This window comes from Acartia tonsa, chromosome 8 (assembly GCF_053477335.1).
Source record: "Acartia tonsa isolate MP-2025a chromosome 8, ASM5347733v1, whole genome shotgun sequence".
Lineage (NCBI taxonomy): Eukaryota > Metazoa > Arthropoda > Copepoda > Calanoida > Acartiidae > Acartia > Acartia tonsa.
Window position 1 is genome coordinate 29812268 of NC_137267.1, and position 19426 is coordinate 29831693.

The 19426-nt window shown below is 31.7% G+C and overlaps 3 protein-coding genes and 1 long non-coding RNA gene across 7 annotated transcripts; 3 read left to right on the top strand and 1 right to left on the bottom strand.

The window, feature by feature from the left end:
* Positions 1-1477: 1477 nt before the first annotated feature.
* LOC145326455 (trypsin II-P29-like) lies at positions 1478-3131 on the bottom strand. The gene is made up of 2 exons (XM_080169810.1): positions 2904-3131; positions 1478-2417 (listed from the first exon to the last, which is right to left on the bottom strand). Exons 1-2 carry the CDS (start codon positions 3091-3093, stop codon positions 1528-1530), a joined length of 1080 nt encoding a protein of 359 aa, XP_080025936.1. The 5' UTR covers positions 3094-3131; the 3' UTR covers positions 1478-1527.
* Positions 3132-6102: 2971 nt separating this feature from the next.
* On the top strand, positions 6103-8506 carry LOC145326453 (trypsin-like). 4 transcript variants are annotated; one of them, XM_080169806.1, is made up of 3 exons: positions 6103-6231; positions 6903-6998; positions 7469-8506. In XM_080169806.1, the coding sequence occupies exons 1-3, from the start codon at positions 6144-6146 to the stop codon at positions 8473-8475; spliced, it is 1191 nt and encodes a 396-aa protein (XP_080025932.1). In that variant the 5' UTR covers positions 6103-6143; the 3' UTR covers positions 8476-8506. The 4 variants fall into 4 exon arrangements, with proteins under 4 accessions (XP_080025932.1, XP_080025934.1, XP_080025933.1 ...); XM_080169808.1 differs by having other exon boundaries at positions 6909-6998; XM_080169807.1 differs by having other exon boundaries at positions 6103-6225.
* A 3117-nt stretch (positions 8507-11623) lies between these two features.
* Positions 11624-13459, top strand: LOC145326457 (uncharacterized). The gene is made up of 5 exons (XR_013881922.1): positions 11624-11946; positions 12163-12256; positions 12598-12638; positions 12791-12875; positions 13377-13459. It is a non-coding gene; the product is annotated as an uncharacterized LOC145326457 (long non-coding RNA).
* Positions 13460-13510: 51 nt separating this feature from the next.
* On the top strand, positions 13511-18664 carry LOC145326456 (uncharacterized). Its single transcript, XM_080169812.1, has 10 exons — positions 13511-13610; positions 13667-13720; positions 13812-13877; positions 14644-14730; positions 14847-14919; positions 16629-16700; positions 17056-17103; positions 17394-17440; positions 17840-17899; positions 17969-18664. The coding sequence occupies exons 1-10, from the start codon at positions 13573-13575 to the stop codon at positions 18027-18029; spliced, it is 606 nt and encodes a 201-aa protein (XP_080025938.1). The 5' UTR covers positions 13511-13572; the 3' UTR covers positions 18030-18664.
* The last annotated feature ends 762 nt before the right edge of the window (positions 18665-19426 follow it).

Genomic DNA, 19426 nt, shown 5'->3' on the forward strand with positions numbered 1-19426 from the left:
TAGAGTGATAAGTAATACAAATCCTGTTTTTGATGACTCTATAACTAATTTGTTCTACCCATAAACCACTAAAACAACTACTATTAGTACCCCCCCCCCCCCACACACTTTTTAATATTAGCCCCTTTCCTTAATTAACCATTTTAAATTGTTGACCAACCCTTTTCATATTTGTTAGTTGCGCAGCAACTCAATAACTTGATTATGACCGTCCATTCGGTAGTTTGTCACCGCTTAATTTATCCACTTTTTAAATTCCCTTATTTGAAAATATTTACATACATATTACATACAGCTAGACAGACAAATAAGCATACATTTACTTTAAAATGCATTTTTGTTTAAGCTTATTGGCTGCCCTACCTCATTAGCCTGGTCCTCATTGATCTTGTTACTTCAACTATAGGATGTAAATACTATGTAATAAGTATTACTCAATACCAAAATTACAAGTATAAAAAGAACAATTATTTCCATAAAAAGCTAAGCAAACCATGGATAATTAATAAATTAAAACAAATTACAGAAAGACACAAAACAAAAAGAAAAGAGATAGTTAGTTATGTAGTATTGGCAATTTCTGCTAACTTAAAAATGTTATATTTAGCAGAATTGGTGAAACATAACTTGAATGAATTAATGAACAACACAAGCATGTCCAAACAATTAGTCCTTTACTTAAAAACGCAGGGATATTAAGGGAAATGGCTATAAATGATATATTGTTATTAATTCACATTAAAAAAATTATTTCCTTCTGTATATTAAAATTTGGGTTTAAGCAACCAATCAAGTTAAAGTACCCAAACTTTTTAAAAGATTTTTTTCGGGGTTAAAAAATCTCTGAACGTGCCTTTCTTTTTTTCTCCCGCCAAATAAAAATTACAACCGTGTCCAACCCTCCCCCACCCCCCCCCCCAAAAAAAAAAGTTTGGACGTCATTAGGTTCGAGAATAATCTTTATTCCAATGTTCCCTTCCTTTTTGAAAAAAAAACAGTAATTAACAAGAAAATACTTTTTATTTTGGGAAAATTTTCAAGAACTAAGGGATGGAACGAAAACTTAATTTTTTTTACTAAATTCGTTTATAACAAAAGATAGGGAGCCTAAGAGGATGTAAGATCTTTTAGAATAATTAAATTGTTGTTGTCCTATCCTTCACAAGAAATTTTGGGTATAGTCCCTTTCTTAACATCGCACCTTATGGGGCGATTCTTCGTATTTTTTTACAGTAGCTTTTCTCCTATTTCTAGCCCCTGCGGGGCAAATTACCTAACCCTGTGGGGCAATCACCTAACCTAATATAACCTAACCTAACCTAAAATAACCTATTAAAAGCCATTTTGAAAATACGACGAATTGCCCCTTATGGGGCGATGTTACGAAAGGGACTATTCCCGAATTTTTTTTTTTTGAAAATTATGTACTTCGTTACTTATGGTTTGTCATCGCTTGTTCTAATAAAATGAAAAATAATAACAGGAAAACGAAAAGTTTATTAGTATGCTCCAAAAATATCGATGTGTTTAAAAGGCAGATATTATATTTTGAATCCAGGAATAGATGGGGGCGATCCTCTGAAAGACTGGGGCACATTCAATACCCCAACTTAGCACCCCAACCACGGCCCTGTTTCCAACTATGACACCACTACCTATAGCAGCCGAACAGGTAGACTGCCCTGTTCCACTGACCGCTGACGTCTCTGGTTGCTGACCCGCACATCCCATTTGCTCACCATCAAAAATCAATTCGGTTTCAAGATCCATTGCATCAGAGCATTCTTGGTTAGAAATTACTTGGATATTTATAACTTGAAGATCTTGAGGTAAACCACTTTGATCATACTGACCCAATACTGCAACTATACCTTCCACATTATCTATATCAGGTGAAGGAGAAACACAAGCAACAGTCAGATCATCCAAAACGACATCAGGAATGCGCAACTTTGCCAAAGCAACATCATAAGCAAGACTCAAAGTTATGTCAAATTTTGGATGTTCTAAAATTACTGAAGCTTCAAAAACTAGTCTTTCTTGTGACACTGGATTAACAACTTCAAACTTAAAGCTACTTTCAGAAAGGCCATCAAAGCATTGAGCTGCAGAAATGACCCAACCATTGTTAATAAGAGTTCCACTGCATATGTTTCTTTCATTTATGAAGATCCTGACAATCCATGGCTGTTCTGATTCAGCAACAACCTCGCCAACATCACGCCCTTTTGGAATTTGACATTCATCATCAACCCCTATCTTGTTCAAATTGGAGGTAGTCGATGAAACGGCAGTATTTGTTGTAGTTTCAGTTGCCTTTGGAAGATTTTCTACTGTTTCATTGGAAGATTTTTTGCTAATAACACAACAGCTGCCAATTGCTCCAGTGTCCAGGTAGCAACGGTTTACATGTTTACCTAAGAACAGGCATACTAATTAGTTTTAGTAATTTTATATCCCAAATATGAAAGAGGTAAACTGTCTGTCTGTCTGTTTTACTAGATCTTTCTTCACTAGACCACTTGTTCTGTTAGAAAATAATCCTCCCTTTTGTTGTTAAATGTTCTTTTTAGCTATTCAGAATATAAATAATCCTTAAAAGAGTTGAGGCAGAACAAATTCTATATGAATTCTGGAATATTTAAGCTCTTTATAGTTTATAAGTTTTTAAAATATATCTACTGATAATTCTATGTTTTTCTGCTAAATTTATCTGGGATTTGGAACCCTTCTCTAAAAAAAGTACTTCCCTGAAATGAAATTGTTTTCTTTCTGAGAAATAGAAAGGTAGCAGGACAAAGTGTCTAAACAATCAGCCATGTGACGTCACATGGCTGATTTTTGAGTCACTTTGTCCTGCTACATAAAAAGACATTATTATGAACTATGAAACTAAATACTACCTTTAGCTCTCAAGCACTGGTATGTCATGACACAGACACCTTCCTCACCTCTCACAAGTCCTGTGCACGCCTCCCCAGAGATATCATCTGCATTCCATTCCCCTAGGCCAGGGTTCTGTAGGAAAAAATTTAATCCTTTACCTAAAACTATTGTTGTTACGGCGCTAAAAAATACCAAAAGAATTTTCATTTTTGGTATTTTAAAGTTGCGTCTTGAATAATTAAAGTTGAACTAAATTTGAAACATGTTTTAAAAGTGCTTAATTTTTTGGGGGGAAACAGATAAGGAAGTAGACTCTAAATTTATTCTCTAGTGCGTTTAAAGTTGCGGTAGACTGTAAATCAAACTTTTATAAACGGCTTCTCTCATTAATTGGATTTAAAAAATGTGGATACTTTTGATTTAATCTGGATGGGTTTGTATAAAGCTTAAGTGTCCAAACTTTTCAACCAACTATTTTAATCTAAAGAATGGCTAATTTTGGTTATCCCAATTGGGTTCTTACATCAATTTATCATGCATCTTCTTATCGTCCCGTAAGATCCCCATTTTCATTAGGACAAAGGACTTACTCTAGATTTAAAATAGTTCTACCTTTTTCTTAAAAATAGTTTTTAAAAAGTACTTGAATTCCTGAACGTTGCATAATCAAGTTTATTTTGCAGGTAATTTACCAGATTTATCAAACAATTTCTTTACAAATTTTTGGTTTATTAAATTGAACATCGAGTGCTTTATCTCCCCCTCCCCGCTTTATTTTTAAATAAACTAGATGCTTCGTCACTAGTCTCTAGGGAAGTGTGAAACTTTAAACCGCCCCCAAGACATTTATAAAGCGTCCCTGAAAAGTACAACCAAAACGGAACAGCAATTTCCAAAATCATTAGCTTCAGATAAAATAAAACACACTTTAATGTTTTAATTCAGTTGCGTGCAGAGGATTTTGCGAAGCTCACCCGAAAATTTTGACTCCTTCATTCTTTTTTACAAGAGGGTGTAGTGGGATGAACACTAAGGGGGGGTGTATCTACCCTCCTTGTTTTTGCCAGGAAGTGGATACAATCCCCCTTCTGCACGCCTCTGTGTTTAATAATCTACCAAATCATACTTACAACGAATCTTCAAATACAGAATATCATCGAAGTACACACGGGTTAATTATAGACATGGCAAAACTTTAATAATAAGAGGGGGGGGGGTGATCTACTAAGACATCACGTATATCAAAGTTACATTTTTTAGAAACATCTAAAAAGTTATGCACACCACAGATGAGGATTAAAGCAAGTTCTACATTTTTCTATGATCTTCTTAGAGTTATCAGGACACAAAAATAAGGCACAAATTTTACAGGATTTTTTCAAATCAACACAACAACATGACTATAAGTTTAAACTTTATTTTTCTCATCTTTAGTATGACTATGTCCAGGTCTGCAATTAGTTTTTGTTAGCTAAGTTTTGACGTTGTTTTAAAAAATCTCTGAAAAAACTGTGTATCAATTGTTATTCATCAAAACTGTTCACGAACTGAAAGAAGATTGTGATTACATTTACGTGCGGCTCACTTTAATTCATACACCATTTATAGCAGAGAGATGGGGCAATGGACTACAAATATTTCTTTCTCTTCAAAGATATCATTTAATTTTTTTTGTGTTAGGAAGGGTGGGGGGATGTTTTCCCTTGCGCAGTTTCTTTTATTAGTTATTGGGGTTGAGGTACCCTTCCCCAATATAATTATTAACCTCTCTTTGACCTGTTAAGATTCACCGTAAGTGAGAAACATTATGTTCCAGCGGTTACCGAGATCCTTCAGTGCAAATGCAAAGAAAGACATCCTGTTACTTTTATATAATGGACAAGTAAACTTAAAACTCAGGGAATCCACGGAGATACGGAAAGTTTCATGAATGAAGTCATAAAAATACGTCTGAAAAGGAAGGATGAGAGAAGAAATGTGAAAGGAAACCCCTAAGAAAGATATGGATTTAGACGTATTTTTTGACGTCAAACACTTTCCGTATCTCTAAATTCAGAATTAAAGAAATCTCAAATTGAAAAAGGATTTTTGAAATTTATTATTAATTTTCCTATCCCTGTGTAAAAAGAAATTTGCTGCGTAGAAGGTAACAAGACCGTTTGTTGTCGGGTTTTGACTTGGGTAATCTTTGTATGGTTGGGCACAACAGGCTTCAATTAGCTATCTGTTATAGATTGGACAGACAGACAGACCATAAGTGTATAAAGTTTCGTTTTTTTATAAAGTATAAAAATAGCTAGCTAAATACGCATAACGTGAGAATGGAAACAGCTTATAGTGCCTAATAAAAAATGATTTCATACCAATTATAAGCCAGAATATATTGTGATGACCAATTGTAAAATATAAACTGGCCTATCATTGGTCATTTGTATTGTTTGACGTCATTTTTATTAGACACTATAAGCTGCTTTGTAATGATGATTAATTTTATATTACCTCATAATTCGATCCTTATTTCATCATACCCTTAAAATATTTTTTTAGTGGCGGTGCTTCTCTTCTTCTATTCTTTTATATAAGTTCAGAGTTTCTTTAATAACGTCAAATAAGTGAGTGTAGTTTATACAGTAGAAAGTTAATATGATAAATATCTATTGCTCTTTTCGTTAATTTAAACATGTTAGAATTGTCCTGTTATTTCAAACTTTGCATGTTGATTATTAAACAGTTAGGTACGATTTAGAAAGCATTGCAACTCTTAAATTGTTACCAGAAAGTCCGTATGTCCATTAAAAACATGTTGCTTTTTAACCTTATTCATACCAATTTTTTATTTGGTTTAATTATCCTATTCATCTGATTTTTGAAATACTGATTCTTATTACAACAAGGTACAATGTTATAAGCGAAGCATCTCTATAATCAAGTCTGAATGATGTAAGCATGTCCATAAATAGTACCCTGCATTTAACAAGTTTTACAACAATTTTGTTTAGACGTATGCATTTTTTATTCTGCTTTTTAAGTTTTGACACACTACAAGAGTAATTGATCTTTCCATCTGATTTTAGAGCTTCGCTTTTGTTGGCATCCTTGTTTACATAAAATTGCGCAAATTCTCAAGAAAATTTTGGTAAATTACTAGCCTAAAAAACTAAACATTGCGTAATTTTCACCAATATAAGATTCTGCTCAAGAATGATTTTCAAATAGTTTTCTTCTTAATCTCTATATACAGAAAACAAAACTTAATAATGAGAAATATTATTTTATTTCTTTGTGTTTTAACTCCAGTAGTTTTTGGTGGAGGAAGAGGTTTTGTTACACCAGATTCTAGTAAAGGTCAGGGTTATGTATACAAGTAGATTTAATATCTTTGCAATTTAAAATTTTAAAATAAAGGGAAGAAAGCAATGTATTAATAGTTATCTATCGCATTGTGTTATAGACAGCTTTCCAAGGATATTTTAATGAAAAATTAAAAGATTAAGACCAGTTTTGTTAGCCCCGGGTGGACGAAGGCTTGGGCTATCAAAACTGTTATTAATTTTTATGATTTTTATTTTACCATTTGTGGAAAATATTTTGTAATATGATGCTATACATGATTTTTCAGTACGGCTGAGAACTGGTTCTAATCCAGTGGATATTAAAAGGTTTTGAAGCTATACTGGAAATTTGCTTTTTGCTTATTGTCTGATTTATTTGGTTTGTAATTCTACTTACAAGTTGTTTTTAATAGTCTGTTTATTCATTAAACTTTAGGTAAGTCAACAGTATATAATTTGATATGTTTGCTAAAACTGGCCATTTTTGGCATCTGATTGATTTTTTCAATAATTTTTAGAAGGTTTTTGTTTTTGGGTTTTACATCATAAAAGTCAAATGACAATAATAGGCCTGTATACTTCAATATAGGACATTTGTATTTTGTAACGTTATTTTATTATCTCCATTAAAAGCTATTCTATGTTATCCTAAGTAATTAAATATCAAACATAACCTCAATATAGATGAAGGGGATGTAGAGGTATTGAGGCAAAGATGTGAAGGCCGACATGGAGAGGAAGGTGTATGCATCAAGACCATTCAATGCATAAAGGCTAAAGGTAAAACATTTATATTATATCCTTAAAAAAGTAAAATGATGACTGTCTCTGTGTCTGTCTGTAGGTGTATATATAAATTGGGTGAGGGCACCTCCACCATCCAATGAGAAATTACCCCTGGAAAAAACGTCCAAAATTTTATATTTTTGGTTTTAAAAGACTGGTGTAAAGTTGGGGTAAAATATTTTTCCTTTATTCCTTGTCCCTGTTAGGTTATGATGGAGGTTATCTGTATTTGGTCTATATTTTAACCTGTCATAAAAGTGGTTGAACCCATAATCTAGCCAGAATTTAAAACAAGAGAAACAATGTTATCTTAGCCATCTTAAATTCATAATGTCATATGAAGATTTGCAAATTGTCATGTGTTACGTTATAAAAATAAGCCATCCCTTTTTTGGGCGTTTTTCCTTTTTAAGACATCACACATGACACTTTCCATATATCCATGTAATTAGTGTATTTTTAAGGAAAATATGTAAACAGATGTTACCTAGAAGGCAGTGGAGCACTTGGAAGCTGTTGTGTAATTGATAGTGATCAATCAACAACAACAAAAACAACTCCTATCTACTCTTCTGTAACAATTGCAAATACACCAACAACTCAGCCAACTACAGAAGCAACCCAGAAAACTACAGAATCTAGAATCTCATCCACCTCAGAACATAAATTTCATGGCAGCAGTAAAGTAAAGGTAGATAGTGAATGTAAAATCTTACCATTGCAGGGTAAAACCTTGAGTAGAAAAAGACGTGTTGTTGGTGGAAGAGATGTAGCTGACTCTGAACATCCCTGGGCTGTCAGAATTCTTCTGGCTGATTCTGATGGCAATGATCAGAACATTTGTGGTGGTACTCTTCTAAACAATGGTTGGGTTCTGTCAGCAGCTCATTGCTTTCAAGATGTTACAAAGAGAAGATTGAAATTTGGAGTTTACAATCCAGTGTCAGGAGAAAGATTATTCTACAGACATGTTCTTATCCTATCTCATCCTAACTTTGATATGAAGAAAAGTTTGGCTTATGATGCTGCTCTAATAAAACTTCGTCTTCCAGAAGGTCTCACTGATGAGCTGATAACTGCATGTGTTTCTCCTACTCTAGATATTGATAACCTAGATGCCACAGTTGCAGGATGGGGTAGGGAGGTTAGTGATGTTCAAAGCCAGCTGTCGCAAGATCTTAAAGAAATTGATCTTCAAATTTATCCCAATGCAGAGTGTTTTTATGAAAAAACTGGCGTTGACCTCTTTGAGGGTGAACTAATGGTATGTGCTGGTAACCATGAGAAAGAGGTGAGAGGTCAGTCCACCTGCAAAGGAGATTCTGGCAGTGGACTGATAGTGGGTGACAAAGCTGTTGTGGGTGTTGTCAGTTGGGGATTTGGATGTGGAGAGAGGAGGAATAGACCAACAGTGTTTCAGAGACTAGCACCATTATATCCATGGATCAGTCAGATTATAAATAGTTTCTAGAGTAATATATGTATACATTTTCAAAATAGCACACAATATAGTAAACCAAAGAAATCTGATTTATTCCTTTTGGCATGAATATAGTCATTGATTTCAAAAGACTGTCAAATTTGAAAGCAAGCTTCATTTAATCAAAGGGCTGTTATTATTATCCCATTTAAATTAAAACATTGCACATAATTAATTAATATTTCAATTTCTGAAACAAGCTATAACCAACAACTAAAATATTTTGAACATAATTGTAAAGCTTTTGTGATTTTTGTATCAACACTTGCGCCCCAAGTATTATTTTAAATTTAATTTGCTTTTTAGCTATACCTTAAACCTGAATTTTTATGTATTTACTATTTGTTATTTGTTTAAGGGTTAAATTGTTAACAGCAATAATTATTTATGAATGCAAAAAAATGTTATTGTAACTTAAATATAATATTCTAATGTTTATCTTAATTTATTATTTTAATTTATATTATATTTATTTATATCTATAATTTTTTTGGTAAAAATAAACTTTAGATCCAATAAATATCTTGTTTTTGATTAATGATTAATTATGTGATAAGTAAGTAATCAAAAATAAACATAGAAAATCTAGATATATAATCTCTAAATTAGCCAATAGGAAAATAGTGGGAAATAATCCGCCCAAATTATTCATTATTACTTACTATTGGAATGAATCATATATAACTATGAATAAACAAAAGGGTTTGTCTGCTAGGAATAACTTTTTAAGTGGAATATTGTGGCAGATTGACCATCAAGTTCTCCTATATCTATTTGATAAACCTTGATATTTGATTGTATTTCAAATTCATCCATTCATATTAGAATGTTCATATAATGTTGCAAAACTTATTTGTAGATGATTAGAATTTGTGAGTCGTCTTTTTTCGCTATTAAGCCGTCTGTTTTGACTTTTTGGCTAATATACTGCTAAAACCTAAAACATAGATTGCCTCTTCATTTGGACAATGTAAAATTATTAAATAAAAAAAGTAAAAAAAACTTTTTTCATAAAATTTGTCCATGAAGATGACGCAATAAAGAATTTGATTCTCAGTTTTAGGGAAGCTTCACATAGAATGTGTTAATTCTTTTTTCTCTTCAAAATTTGACTCTTGGAATATGGTTTTATGCTATTTATCGGTCTCTTCCCTCCCTCTTCGAAATCAGAGTCCCTATGTGCTAAGGGCGCGACCGATCGTGGAGCAACATAAATCTAGCTTTATGTAACGAACACTTTTGATATATACAAGATAAAAATCAAATAATTCTTATTTCTGAGTTTATTCTCTTATCAGAAAATTAGAAATACACGAATATAACAATAATGTGTAATTATTTTAATTTTAAGATAATGATTTTCTTATTTAAAGCTTTATATGTTAATCATTAAGTACGAGAAGAAAACTAATTTTTGTAGCAAAGCTGCTCTAAAATTCAAAATGTCCGTTTAAAATCTAAAGTGATTTTCTTGGCTGTTATTTAAGATACATTTGCTGACAATTACGCGTCAACTAAATAACTCGCCTTGTCCTTTGATCTGTCTATGCAGAGAAATGGAATTATTACTGCTGAGATCTTACACCAAAATAATATGTACTCCTATAAAGTGAATCTTATAGCTGGCAAAAATAACGATACTCCCATCAAACCCCTATACCCCATTCCCTCATACTAGAGGAACGAATTGACAAATGAATGATGTTCATATTAGCAACCTAAATTGACGATACTTCATCCCCCGTCATCATAATATCCACGTATACTCCAACATACATTAAATTTCTACGCAGAGAGTAGGAACAGCAGCTTGGGGTGGCAGATATTTCCTCTAAGCCGCTCGAATAAGAAAGGTTAGTTGCGGTTGCTACTTTAGCTTTGTCTAAGTTGTGTATTAAACGGCTACAGCTGTTAAAAAGATACTTAGCTTAGTTAGAGGCATAATAAGCCGCGCGGCTGACAATAAGGTTTATTTGATGGCCTACGTTTTTTTTCTGGTGCCTGACAGTGGCCGTGGCTGCGACAAACAGATAAACACATTTTTTCATTTACATTAGAATAGAATAATGTACTAAATAATCTTTTGTGTAAAAAATAAATATAAAAACGTGTTTAATTTGCAAAGAAAAAAAAATGTTTTACATTATTGATGTACACTTGTTTGGGAGTAATTAAACAAGGATAACAACATAAAAGCTCTAAAATAAAACGGAACAACATACAACCATAAACTTAGAACTTGATTATATGCTTAAGATATTGTATCTTATTGTCCTATGAATCATTGTTTCCAAAATCAGATGAATTGGATTATACTATACTATAATATAAAAGAAATTCTCCAAAAAGTAAAAAATTAGCATTTTTTAAATGACTTCTCAGACTATTTGATAACGATTATATAGTTGCTACGCTTTCTAAATCGCACCTAATTGTTACAAGAATTATCGTTTAAAGTTTGAAATCGATAGGACAATTATAACATGTCTAAATTAACATAAAGAACTAACTGTGACGTACGGACTTAACTATAGAAAAGCTATATTTTAAAAAGATATGATTAATTTTATTAAGACCCATATTGAATCACCTTTATACATAGTTACTAACAAAAATGTATTTTAATATTGAAGTAGTTTTTTTTTAAATAAAAAATGTAAAATATAAAAACGATAAATTTTATTTTTGCAAACCAAGTGTGCTTTAAAGGTATACTTTACACATACCTTTTTTTAAGTAGTAGAAATGTTTGGAACTTTTCGAGTATGGCTTTGAAACCGGTTGATACCCGCTGGATTAGAACTGAAGAATCATGTACTTCAGAATTTTTCAAAATGAATACCAGTTTTCTCATATAACTGGTTTTAATATTTAAAAATTTCATTTTAATATAAGCCAAAAGATTTCTATAATACGGTGCGATAAATAACTAATAAAATTGCTTAATAACATTATTCTCTTTCATACACGAAAATCTTGCCATGAAAATATTTGGGTATTGATTTTAAAGCTTTAGGGATTTTTTAAAAAAATTTAAAACTTTAATTTTTATTATGACAAATTCTTACTTTCCTGGTAAAACTTTATTTTTAATTGAAAACAGTTGATCAGTCGTGGACTCGACATATGATTTAGCGAACACATCATGTTCATCACAATTAGGTCATGCATCTTGTGTTATAATAGGGTTTGATTCAGTGAATATTCATTACTTATGATATTTAATTTAAAATCGCACAGTAGATCCGCACTATCAATAGTTTAAACCTATTCTGGAAGGGAGGAAACTTAATTAGTCCTCCTCTTAGGTTTTGGCATTAATTTATTTGTGTGAAAGTTACAAAATACTGTTAGAACATCCACCCCCCAATTTCTTTATCACTTTTTATTTAGATGGTTTCTGTGTTTTTGGATATTTAACATTATAATCGTTATTCTAAATTTACAAAATTTAATTACTAGGTGAGTATACAAAATTTACACAAATCACTTTATCCTTATTTGAAAGCAACTGATAAGGTTTTAATCTATTTTTTGGGGAAGAGACCTCCATCCTCCCTAGAGAAATTAGGGTGTAGGGTTAACATCCCTAAGCCTCATTTAAAGTTCTTCTAGACATTAGGGGCGAGTCCGCTTGTCCCTTGTCATAAGATTAGTTTAAAATTTGTTCGTTTTTAGAAGTTATCCGAAATCTTATGAAGAACCACAAATTCTAAAGACTGAAATAAAACCAGAGGATGAAATTGTTTTCCAACTATTTTTTAAAGATCAGGTACTTTTATAATTGTGTTTAACAGGACTGGCAGCCTCAGCTACAGCCACCTTATAAGCCTGCCTTTTAGCTTAAAACAGCTTAGACACAACTAAAGTAGGATCTGCAACTAAAGAGAAAGATGGGCGTTTTGAAGAATCAGCCTCACTGAGCCTACGCCATCCTCTGCGAAATTCTGTACATAGCCATGTCTTTAGGTGCGGTTGCTGACATTGCTTTTTTAAAGAGGGGGAAGTTTGTTAACAAATCTTGTGATCAGGCTTAATTAAAGATTGTCAACTTCTATTTTGTGAATTACATAAACATAGTTTTACAAATTGCAAATTGTTTATGTTTCTCAGGAAAGGAGAAAACAGACTATTAAAGAATTTTGTCAAAGAAGGTATTAGTACATTTGATATTACAAATTAATAAAAATTTCGTTTACAGATTTCTCACTATAGTGCGTGGTAATGATTAAATATTAAACATTCATTTTAGAGTATGCAATACTTTAGAAAAATTAACATTTGTTTTATTTCTTTTGATTTTCAGACCTGAATTTAAGCAAGACCCATCAACAGATGTTCATGTGAATTATATGAAATCACACAATATAAGTTGGTGTAAACATGCAAAGGTAATATTGTATGGTTTGGTTTGGGACTAGATCTAAGATTAGAAAAATTCCACCCATTTTCAGGATTTCATGGATGTAATGGAAAATTGTATCCCTATCTTCAACTGTGGGAAAAGGTCATTGATTAAAACCTCAATGGACAAAAGTCTCATATGTAAACAAAAGAAAAGATCGGGATACAAGTCCAAGTGTTCTCTATTAATCCCAGGGTTTAATAGAGAACACAATTTAAAAATATCCATATGGATATATAAATTTCCAATCTGCTAGTGTAGAGATATAATTTCCAAGATTAAATACTAGTCCTGCTATTCAGGGATGAAAATAAGATTGTTGTCCTAATTAGTAAAATTGTTTACTGTTAGGGCAGTCTTGTATGGATATCAATTAATAACCTTCCAACATTTATCTAGTGAATTTACTTAGTGGGGTTTTCTTCAACACGATAATTTCTAATATAATAAATAAAATATTTTACTGAAAGTAAAGTATCCAATTTAGGTTGCTTCAACAACCCTAACAGATGAACTTGCAGTTATTAGTGGAATTATTACAAAAAATCAGCTAAATAATCTTCCATGGCTAAGTATTTTTTTTAAAGATTAGTTGTTGCATTTTTACTTTAAAATATAATCCTTTTTTTATTCTCAATTAAAAAATATTTGTAGATATAAGAAATATAAAACAAAGAAAATTTATGCCTTTAATGCATCTGACTGAAAATGATCATAAAAAGTAAGTGTTTTTATTAAAACTTTATATTGATTACACTTAACACTGACTTTTTACAGACAAGTTGTAGCTTCAACATTTTCCTTTAGTGTAGTACGTCATCCACTTGCTAGGTAAGTTAATGTTTCCAGCAAACAAGTTTGCTTTGCTTTATTGAAAAATAGAAAATATTATTGTTTTTAAAATCAATCTTAATATTGCAAGGATAGTATCCTTGTTTATAGACAAGATAGAAAATACTTCAGTAGATGCCAAGTCTTTTGATAAGAGGTAATTATATATATATTTACCCAGTATATAAAGCTTTCATAATTATATTTAACAAAATGTCAACTTCTTTATCCATAACTAGCGGTTACGCCCCTAGAGGCCTCTAGTGGCATTTTGAATGTTTTTTTATTTAAAATATCTAATTAGAGAAATAATTGGTTTATGTTTCGTTCAAGTCTCTTTTTCGGGAGGGGTAATTTTTTTCTAGGGGCGATTTCTCTTGGGAGGGTGGTGGTACCCTTCCCCAAAATAGTTATAAACCTTCCCGGGACCTATGAGAAGCTACCCTGTTAAGGAGAACCCGATCGGTTCAGCGGTTAGCGAGATCCTTCGGTACAAACACACAGACAAACACACAGACATCCTGTTGCTTTAGTATAAGGATTGATTCTTTTCATAACCTAAATTTGCATTACATTGATAAATATTTCTCATTCAATCTTGCTTAATAATGTGAATTATCACATAGTTACCTGCAGACAACAACATCTTTGACTTGAAGGATTTACTTTGCTGATCTCGGCGTGTTTTGACAATTACATTCCCCTTTCCTTAATTGTTAACGTTGCATCTCTGAGATAGCAACAGTAGGAACCACGTTAAAGGATTTAGTTATGTTAAAGTATTTGCCGGGTTTTTTACCCATAACCAACTTAATAACCAGATTATGCACTATGAGTTGTGCTACAGTATCATGTGTGAGTAAAGATGCTAATGGTTCATAACTTGATTTGATTCTTGGATAACCAATTTGTTAATTTTTAAGTCGCAAAGAGATCATGAAGAAGTATGGTGACTTGAGTTTCTCAAATTTAGTTCAATATGTTATTGACAAAATTGATAATCATTGCAGGTAATGATAATAGAGATTTTTTTTGGAATTTGGGTATTATCCTCTCAGGATTTTTTTTCAATTTTGAAAATTTTACTTGAAAATAAATTTTCTAAACATATTTGAATTTTTTTCAGTGCTGAGGAATGTCCTAACAGAGATGTAAATGCCCACTTTAAACCATATTATGCTAACTGTCATTACTGTGGGGTAAGTATCTTAGTTCAAGTTTTTCATCTGGTTACCTCAAAAGCACAAGTATACCACAAGGTCTGATAATGGTAAAGACAAATATAACTTTATGATTTAAGCATCCTAACCATTTATGTAAGGTTTAAACATATATATAGTTTATGCTTGAAATGATACAATACAACTATAATACAAAGTAGACCGATGTCTGTCTGTCCGTCCATCTGTCTGTCTGCCCATCTGTCTGTCCTTTAAGATCCGATTAGATTTTACTCTTCAGGGAATATACCTACTGGTCCTGTGGTGGTTTTAGGCTATTTTATTAGGGGGTGGGACACCCCTACCCCCAAAAACAAAAATCCCCCACCCTTTTTTTTAGGTAGGCTGTAGCAGTAGGTAGCCTGTAGCAGTGCCTATTTTTTTAAAAACAAATTCTGCAGTTGGCAGCCTGTAGCAGTGCCTATTTTTTAAAATAAATTCTGCAGTAGGCAGCCTGTAGCAGGGATAAGGGATGGGAAACGTAGGAAAATATTATTTCAGGCCTATTTCTAGCCTAGGCCTAATAAACCAGTTTTTGGATGGCGCAGTAGTTCGTCCTAAACGCTAATGAAAAAGCTGTGTGTGTGTGTGTAGATAAAGTATAGAATCAAATTCAGGTAGCTAGTTTAAAGTAAAAAACATAACTTTTTATAAACCTATATATTAATGGCTTTTGTTAAAATGAAGTTTTTTCTCTCCCAAAATTTTTTTATCTTTTACTTTGGTAATTTGAACTGTCAGAAAGCTATCGTTGGGTTTCCCTCAGACAGATTTTAGTTTGTATTATTTGCATTTTTTTTAATGAGTAAAAATTTTATTTGAAAATTTCATTGCTAATTAAAATTCAAAATAAATAAATAAATATGCACTTGGGTAACATTCTATCAAGTTCTTTGGATACTATAATGTAATGATATATCTGTACTGTGTTGTATTGTACAAAAATTAGGGTTAAGGTGTTGTATCAATTCCGTATTAAATTTTTAAAATTCAAAATACAACATCTAATTTATAAACTACCAAATGAAAATTCGTAGCTACCTTCTTTCCAAAAAAATAATCCCGTTATTTTTGTTTTTTCTATATTGCCCTTTTTCAATGTTTAACTCTAAGCAGATTTAATAATTAAACTAATGTGATCTAACACCATTTATATTTATTTTTTCGTAGCAGACAAATCATTATTTTTTCTAGAATTGTCTGCTTCTAAAATTTCCGCCAATTGGTGATTGGTTGATACAAAACAAGCCCAAATCACAGAACACTATTGGTTTAGAGCGGTAGCCAATATGAGCCGTCTGCCAGTAAGGTCATTAAATTAGGCAAATGGTAAAAGTTGCATGATCCCTTTCAAAACCAGGCCGAGACCTAATTTATGGCCAGGTTTCCTATCCCTTATACCTGGCCTGTAGCAGTGCCTATCTTTTTTATCAAATTCTGCAGTAGGCAGCCTGTAGCAGTGTCTATTTTTTTAAAAACAAATTCTATATAGGAGGGTTGGCTTCCCCTTACCTCATAGGGCGTTGCCCCTAGAGGCTAGGGGCGAAGCCGCTAGTATTTAAAAAAGTATAATACAAAGTATATATGACATTATAAACTCATTACTTCTATTCATATTTTAATTTTTATTTGTTTTCTGTATTTACCTTTAAAATGAATTTCACCTTTAAATATGGTCTTGATTTTAGATGCCTTACAGATATATTGTAAAGCTTGAAACATACAACAGAGACTTATATTGTATTCAAAAACTAGAAAAGGTAAATTACTAGAACTGAACTTTCCTTTATTATGACAACTGTACTTCTGATTTTTAACTCACTTAGTTTGTTTGTCCTCTATCCATTTTTATTCCCTCTTCTAATAATGTATGTTATTTAGTTATTAAAATTGCAAATACACTGTTATGCTTATTTTAGATTTTCAGTGTACACTAACTCAGTTTATTACGAATGCTGAGTTTCTTAAAAACAATGCATTTCCGTCATTTCTAAATAAAATACAATCTTTTGTAAATTATCCAGTTTGGCACCTTTTTTAAACATCTATCATAATGCCATAAGCTTCTACCTTTAACCAAACAAAACAAATTACACTATTAATCACTATTACAAGGTCAATTTTGTTGGTGTGAAAAAGAATCAAGGTGATAGAAAAACAAAAGTAAGTATTTACAAATACAATTACCTCTTTTTATTTCTTAAAACACCTGTCACTGAAATCCGAGTTTGAACTATTTGAAAAAACCTGATTCTGGATATGGTAGGTTTATTCACAAAAGGTTAGGAAATAACAAAATTTTAGAAACATTTTGCAAGAGTTATTATAATGGAGAATAATCGTTCACATTACGTTGGGTTCTTTGAATCGCTACCAAATGGAAAATGATTTACATTTGTTATTTAATTTATCAGGAAACTATTAGAAAATTTATTTTAAAATTTTTTTTTCAGAAAAGAAATACATTTGGGAAGATTGTTCCAAAAAATGAGAAACTCAGGTTTTTTGCAAATGCATTTTTTACCATAAAAATATTGTCAATATTCTTGAAAATCTGACAATAAAATCAAAATTAGTTGGGTATCTATACGGACAAAGTGAATTGAGAGCAAATATTCAGTGTTCATAACAAAAAGGTGGGGGGGGGGGGAGAAAGTGGAAAATGATTAAATAGAAGATCTTGAAAATAACAGAAAATTATGAACCTCCACAAGTATAAATGCCTTTCGTAGCATGACCGATGGACCAAGTAATTTATTTACTGGATGCTCTTTGCACAAACAATTCCTAATCTATCTTAAATAGCAGCTGTCAAAAAATCACCTAGGTTCCATTCCGGACAGACCACTATACAAAGTGAATTTGGAGTAGCTTCGTTACTAACAATTATTTATTTTAGTACAACAACTTCCCAGTACTTAAACATATTAAGTAAAGATCTGTATGCAAAATTAGTCAGGTAAAGTGATTAAATTTTTCCACCAATGATTTCAAAATTTGAATTCAAGTTATGATTATTTTGTTTTAGAACTATGAGTTTGGATATGGAATTATTTGACTATTACCCTGAAGAATTTAGACCTTTGTAACAATTGTTGTGATTTAATTTTAAAAGATTTTTTGAACATAAAAATGCTTTTTCGCTTATTTAAAACAGGAGAAAATATATGGCAACATACTTTTATTACTAGCAGAAAGGGAGTGGACATTGAAATGTAAATTTCACTGGTACCCAAGGTTAAAAAACAATCGTATCATATTCGTTGGATCCCAAACTTTGGGTTCTTTTTATATATTTTTTGGTTGTTCCCAAACTAGTAGTGTCCAGACTTTTCAACCAATAATTCTGATTTTTAGAAAGGGGTAATTTTGTTATTAATCTTTTTGGATGTATACAACTTGCAGGAATATTTGACTCTGATTGATATAACATTGTATCTACTTAAGATTTTAAAAATTATTTTTGTATTATAGTTAATAGCATTATATCTATAAATTTTATCAGCTTGTTAGCCTTATTCTCCAGGAATCTTAATTTGAATATGACAATAAACGATAGAGATCTACACTCCAAATTATGAAATCAAAATTACCTCTTCTTTAAATTGAAATTATAATTGTTGCAAAGTTTGAACCATGCTAGTTTGAACTAACCAATTAAGATTTAACACACAAAGTTTTCAAGCCAACTCATGAGAGAACGTGTTTATAACAAAATTATGGAGTGGGGACAAAACACCTAATTTAAAAATACCTAATTTAAAAATGCCTAATTTTATAAATGTCTAATGTGACAAAACACCTAATTTATAAATACCTAATTTAAAAATGTCTAATTTAAAAATACCTAATTTTAAAAATGCCTAATGTGACAAAACACCTAATTTTAAAAATGCCTAATTTTATAAACACCTAACTATAAATACCTAAGTTTAAAAATACCTAATTTTAAAATACCTAATTTAAGAAAACCTAATTTTAAGCATATCTTAAAACTGTTGTTGAATATATTAAACCAGCGGCTACACCCCCTAGAGTCCTCTAGGGGCGATTGCAGTTCGGAGGGGAATTCAATTAATCTAGGGGGGGGGGGGGGGATTTACGACCCTCTCCAAAATTTCAAAATATAGTTTGAAAGAGAAAACTGAACGGACCGACCCTAATTATAGAAAAGCTTTGCTTTTAAAAATAAAATTTTATGATTAGTTTGTGGCACCTCACATGAATAATAAAATAATTAGTAAAAGCAAAGGTTGAAGAACAAAGAAAATTAATTAAAATTTTTATCGGTTTATTCCCTAACCTAAGTAGCCGTAGCGTTGCTTTCTTGGGGGGTGATAGTTGACCATGACCATCCCCCATTTTAGTTCTAGTTTTATAAAGAAAGATTGAAGAAATATAAAAAAAACTAGGGGAGGGGGGCCGGGGGGGGGGATTTTTTCAAAGGGCGATTTCTCATTGGAAGGTGTTGGTAACCTCCCCAAAA

Coding starts and splice junctions, on each gene's coding strand:
- LOC145326455 (XM_080169810.1), bottom strand. CDS start 3,093: ATGAAAATTCTTTTGGTATTTTTTAGCGCCGTAACAACAATAGTTTTA. Junction 2,418..2,903: donor CCAGTGCTTGAGAGCTAAAG/GTAGTATTTAGT, acceptor GCCTGTTCTTAG/GTAAACATGTAAACCGTTGC.
- LOC145326453 (XM_080169806.1), top strand. CDS start 6,144: ATGAGAAATATTATTTTATTTCTTTGTGTTTTAACTCCAGTAGTTTTT. Junction 6,232..6,902: donor TACACCAGATTCTAGTAAAG/GTCAGGGTTATG, acceptor ACCTCAATATAG/ATGAAGGGGATGTAGAGGTA. Junction 6,999..7,468: donor TCAATGCATAAAGGCTAAAG/GTAAAACATTTA, acceptor TGTATTTTTAAG/GAAAATATGTAAACAGATGT.
- LOC145326456 (XM_080169812.1), top strand. CDS start 13,573: ATGCCTTTAATGCATCTGACTGAAAATGATCATAAAAA. Junction 13,878..14,643: donor GCCAAGTCTTTTGATAAGAG/GTAATTATATAT, acceptor TTAATTTTTAAG/TCGCAAAGAGATCATGAAGA. Junction 17,104..17,393: donor AAGGTGATAGAAAAACAAAA/GTAAGTATTTAC, acceptor TTTTTTTTTCAG/AAAAGAAATACATTTGGGAA.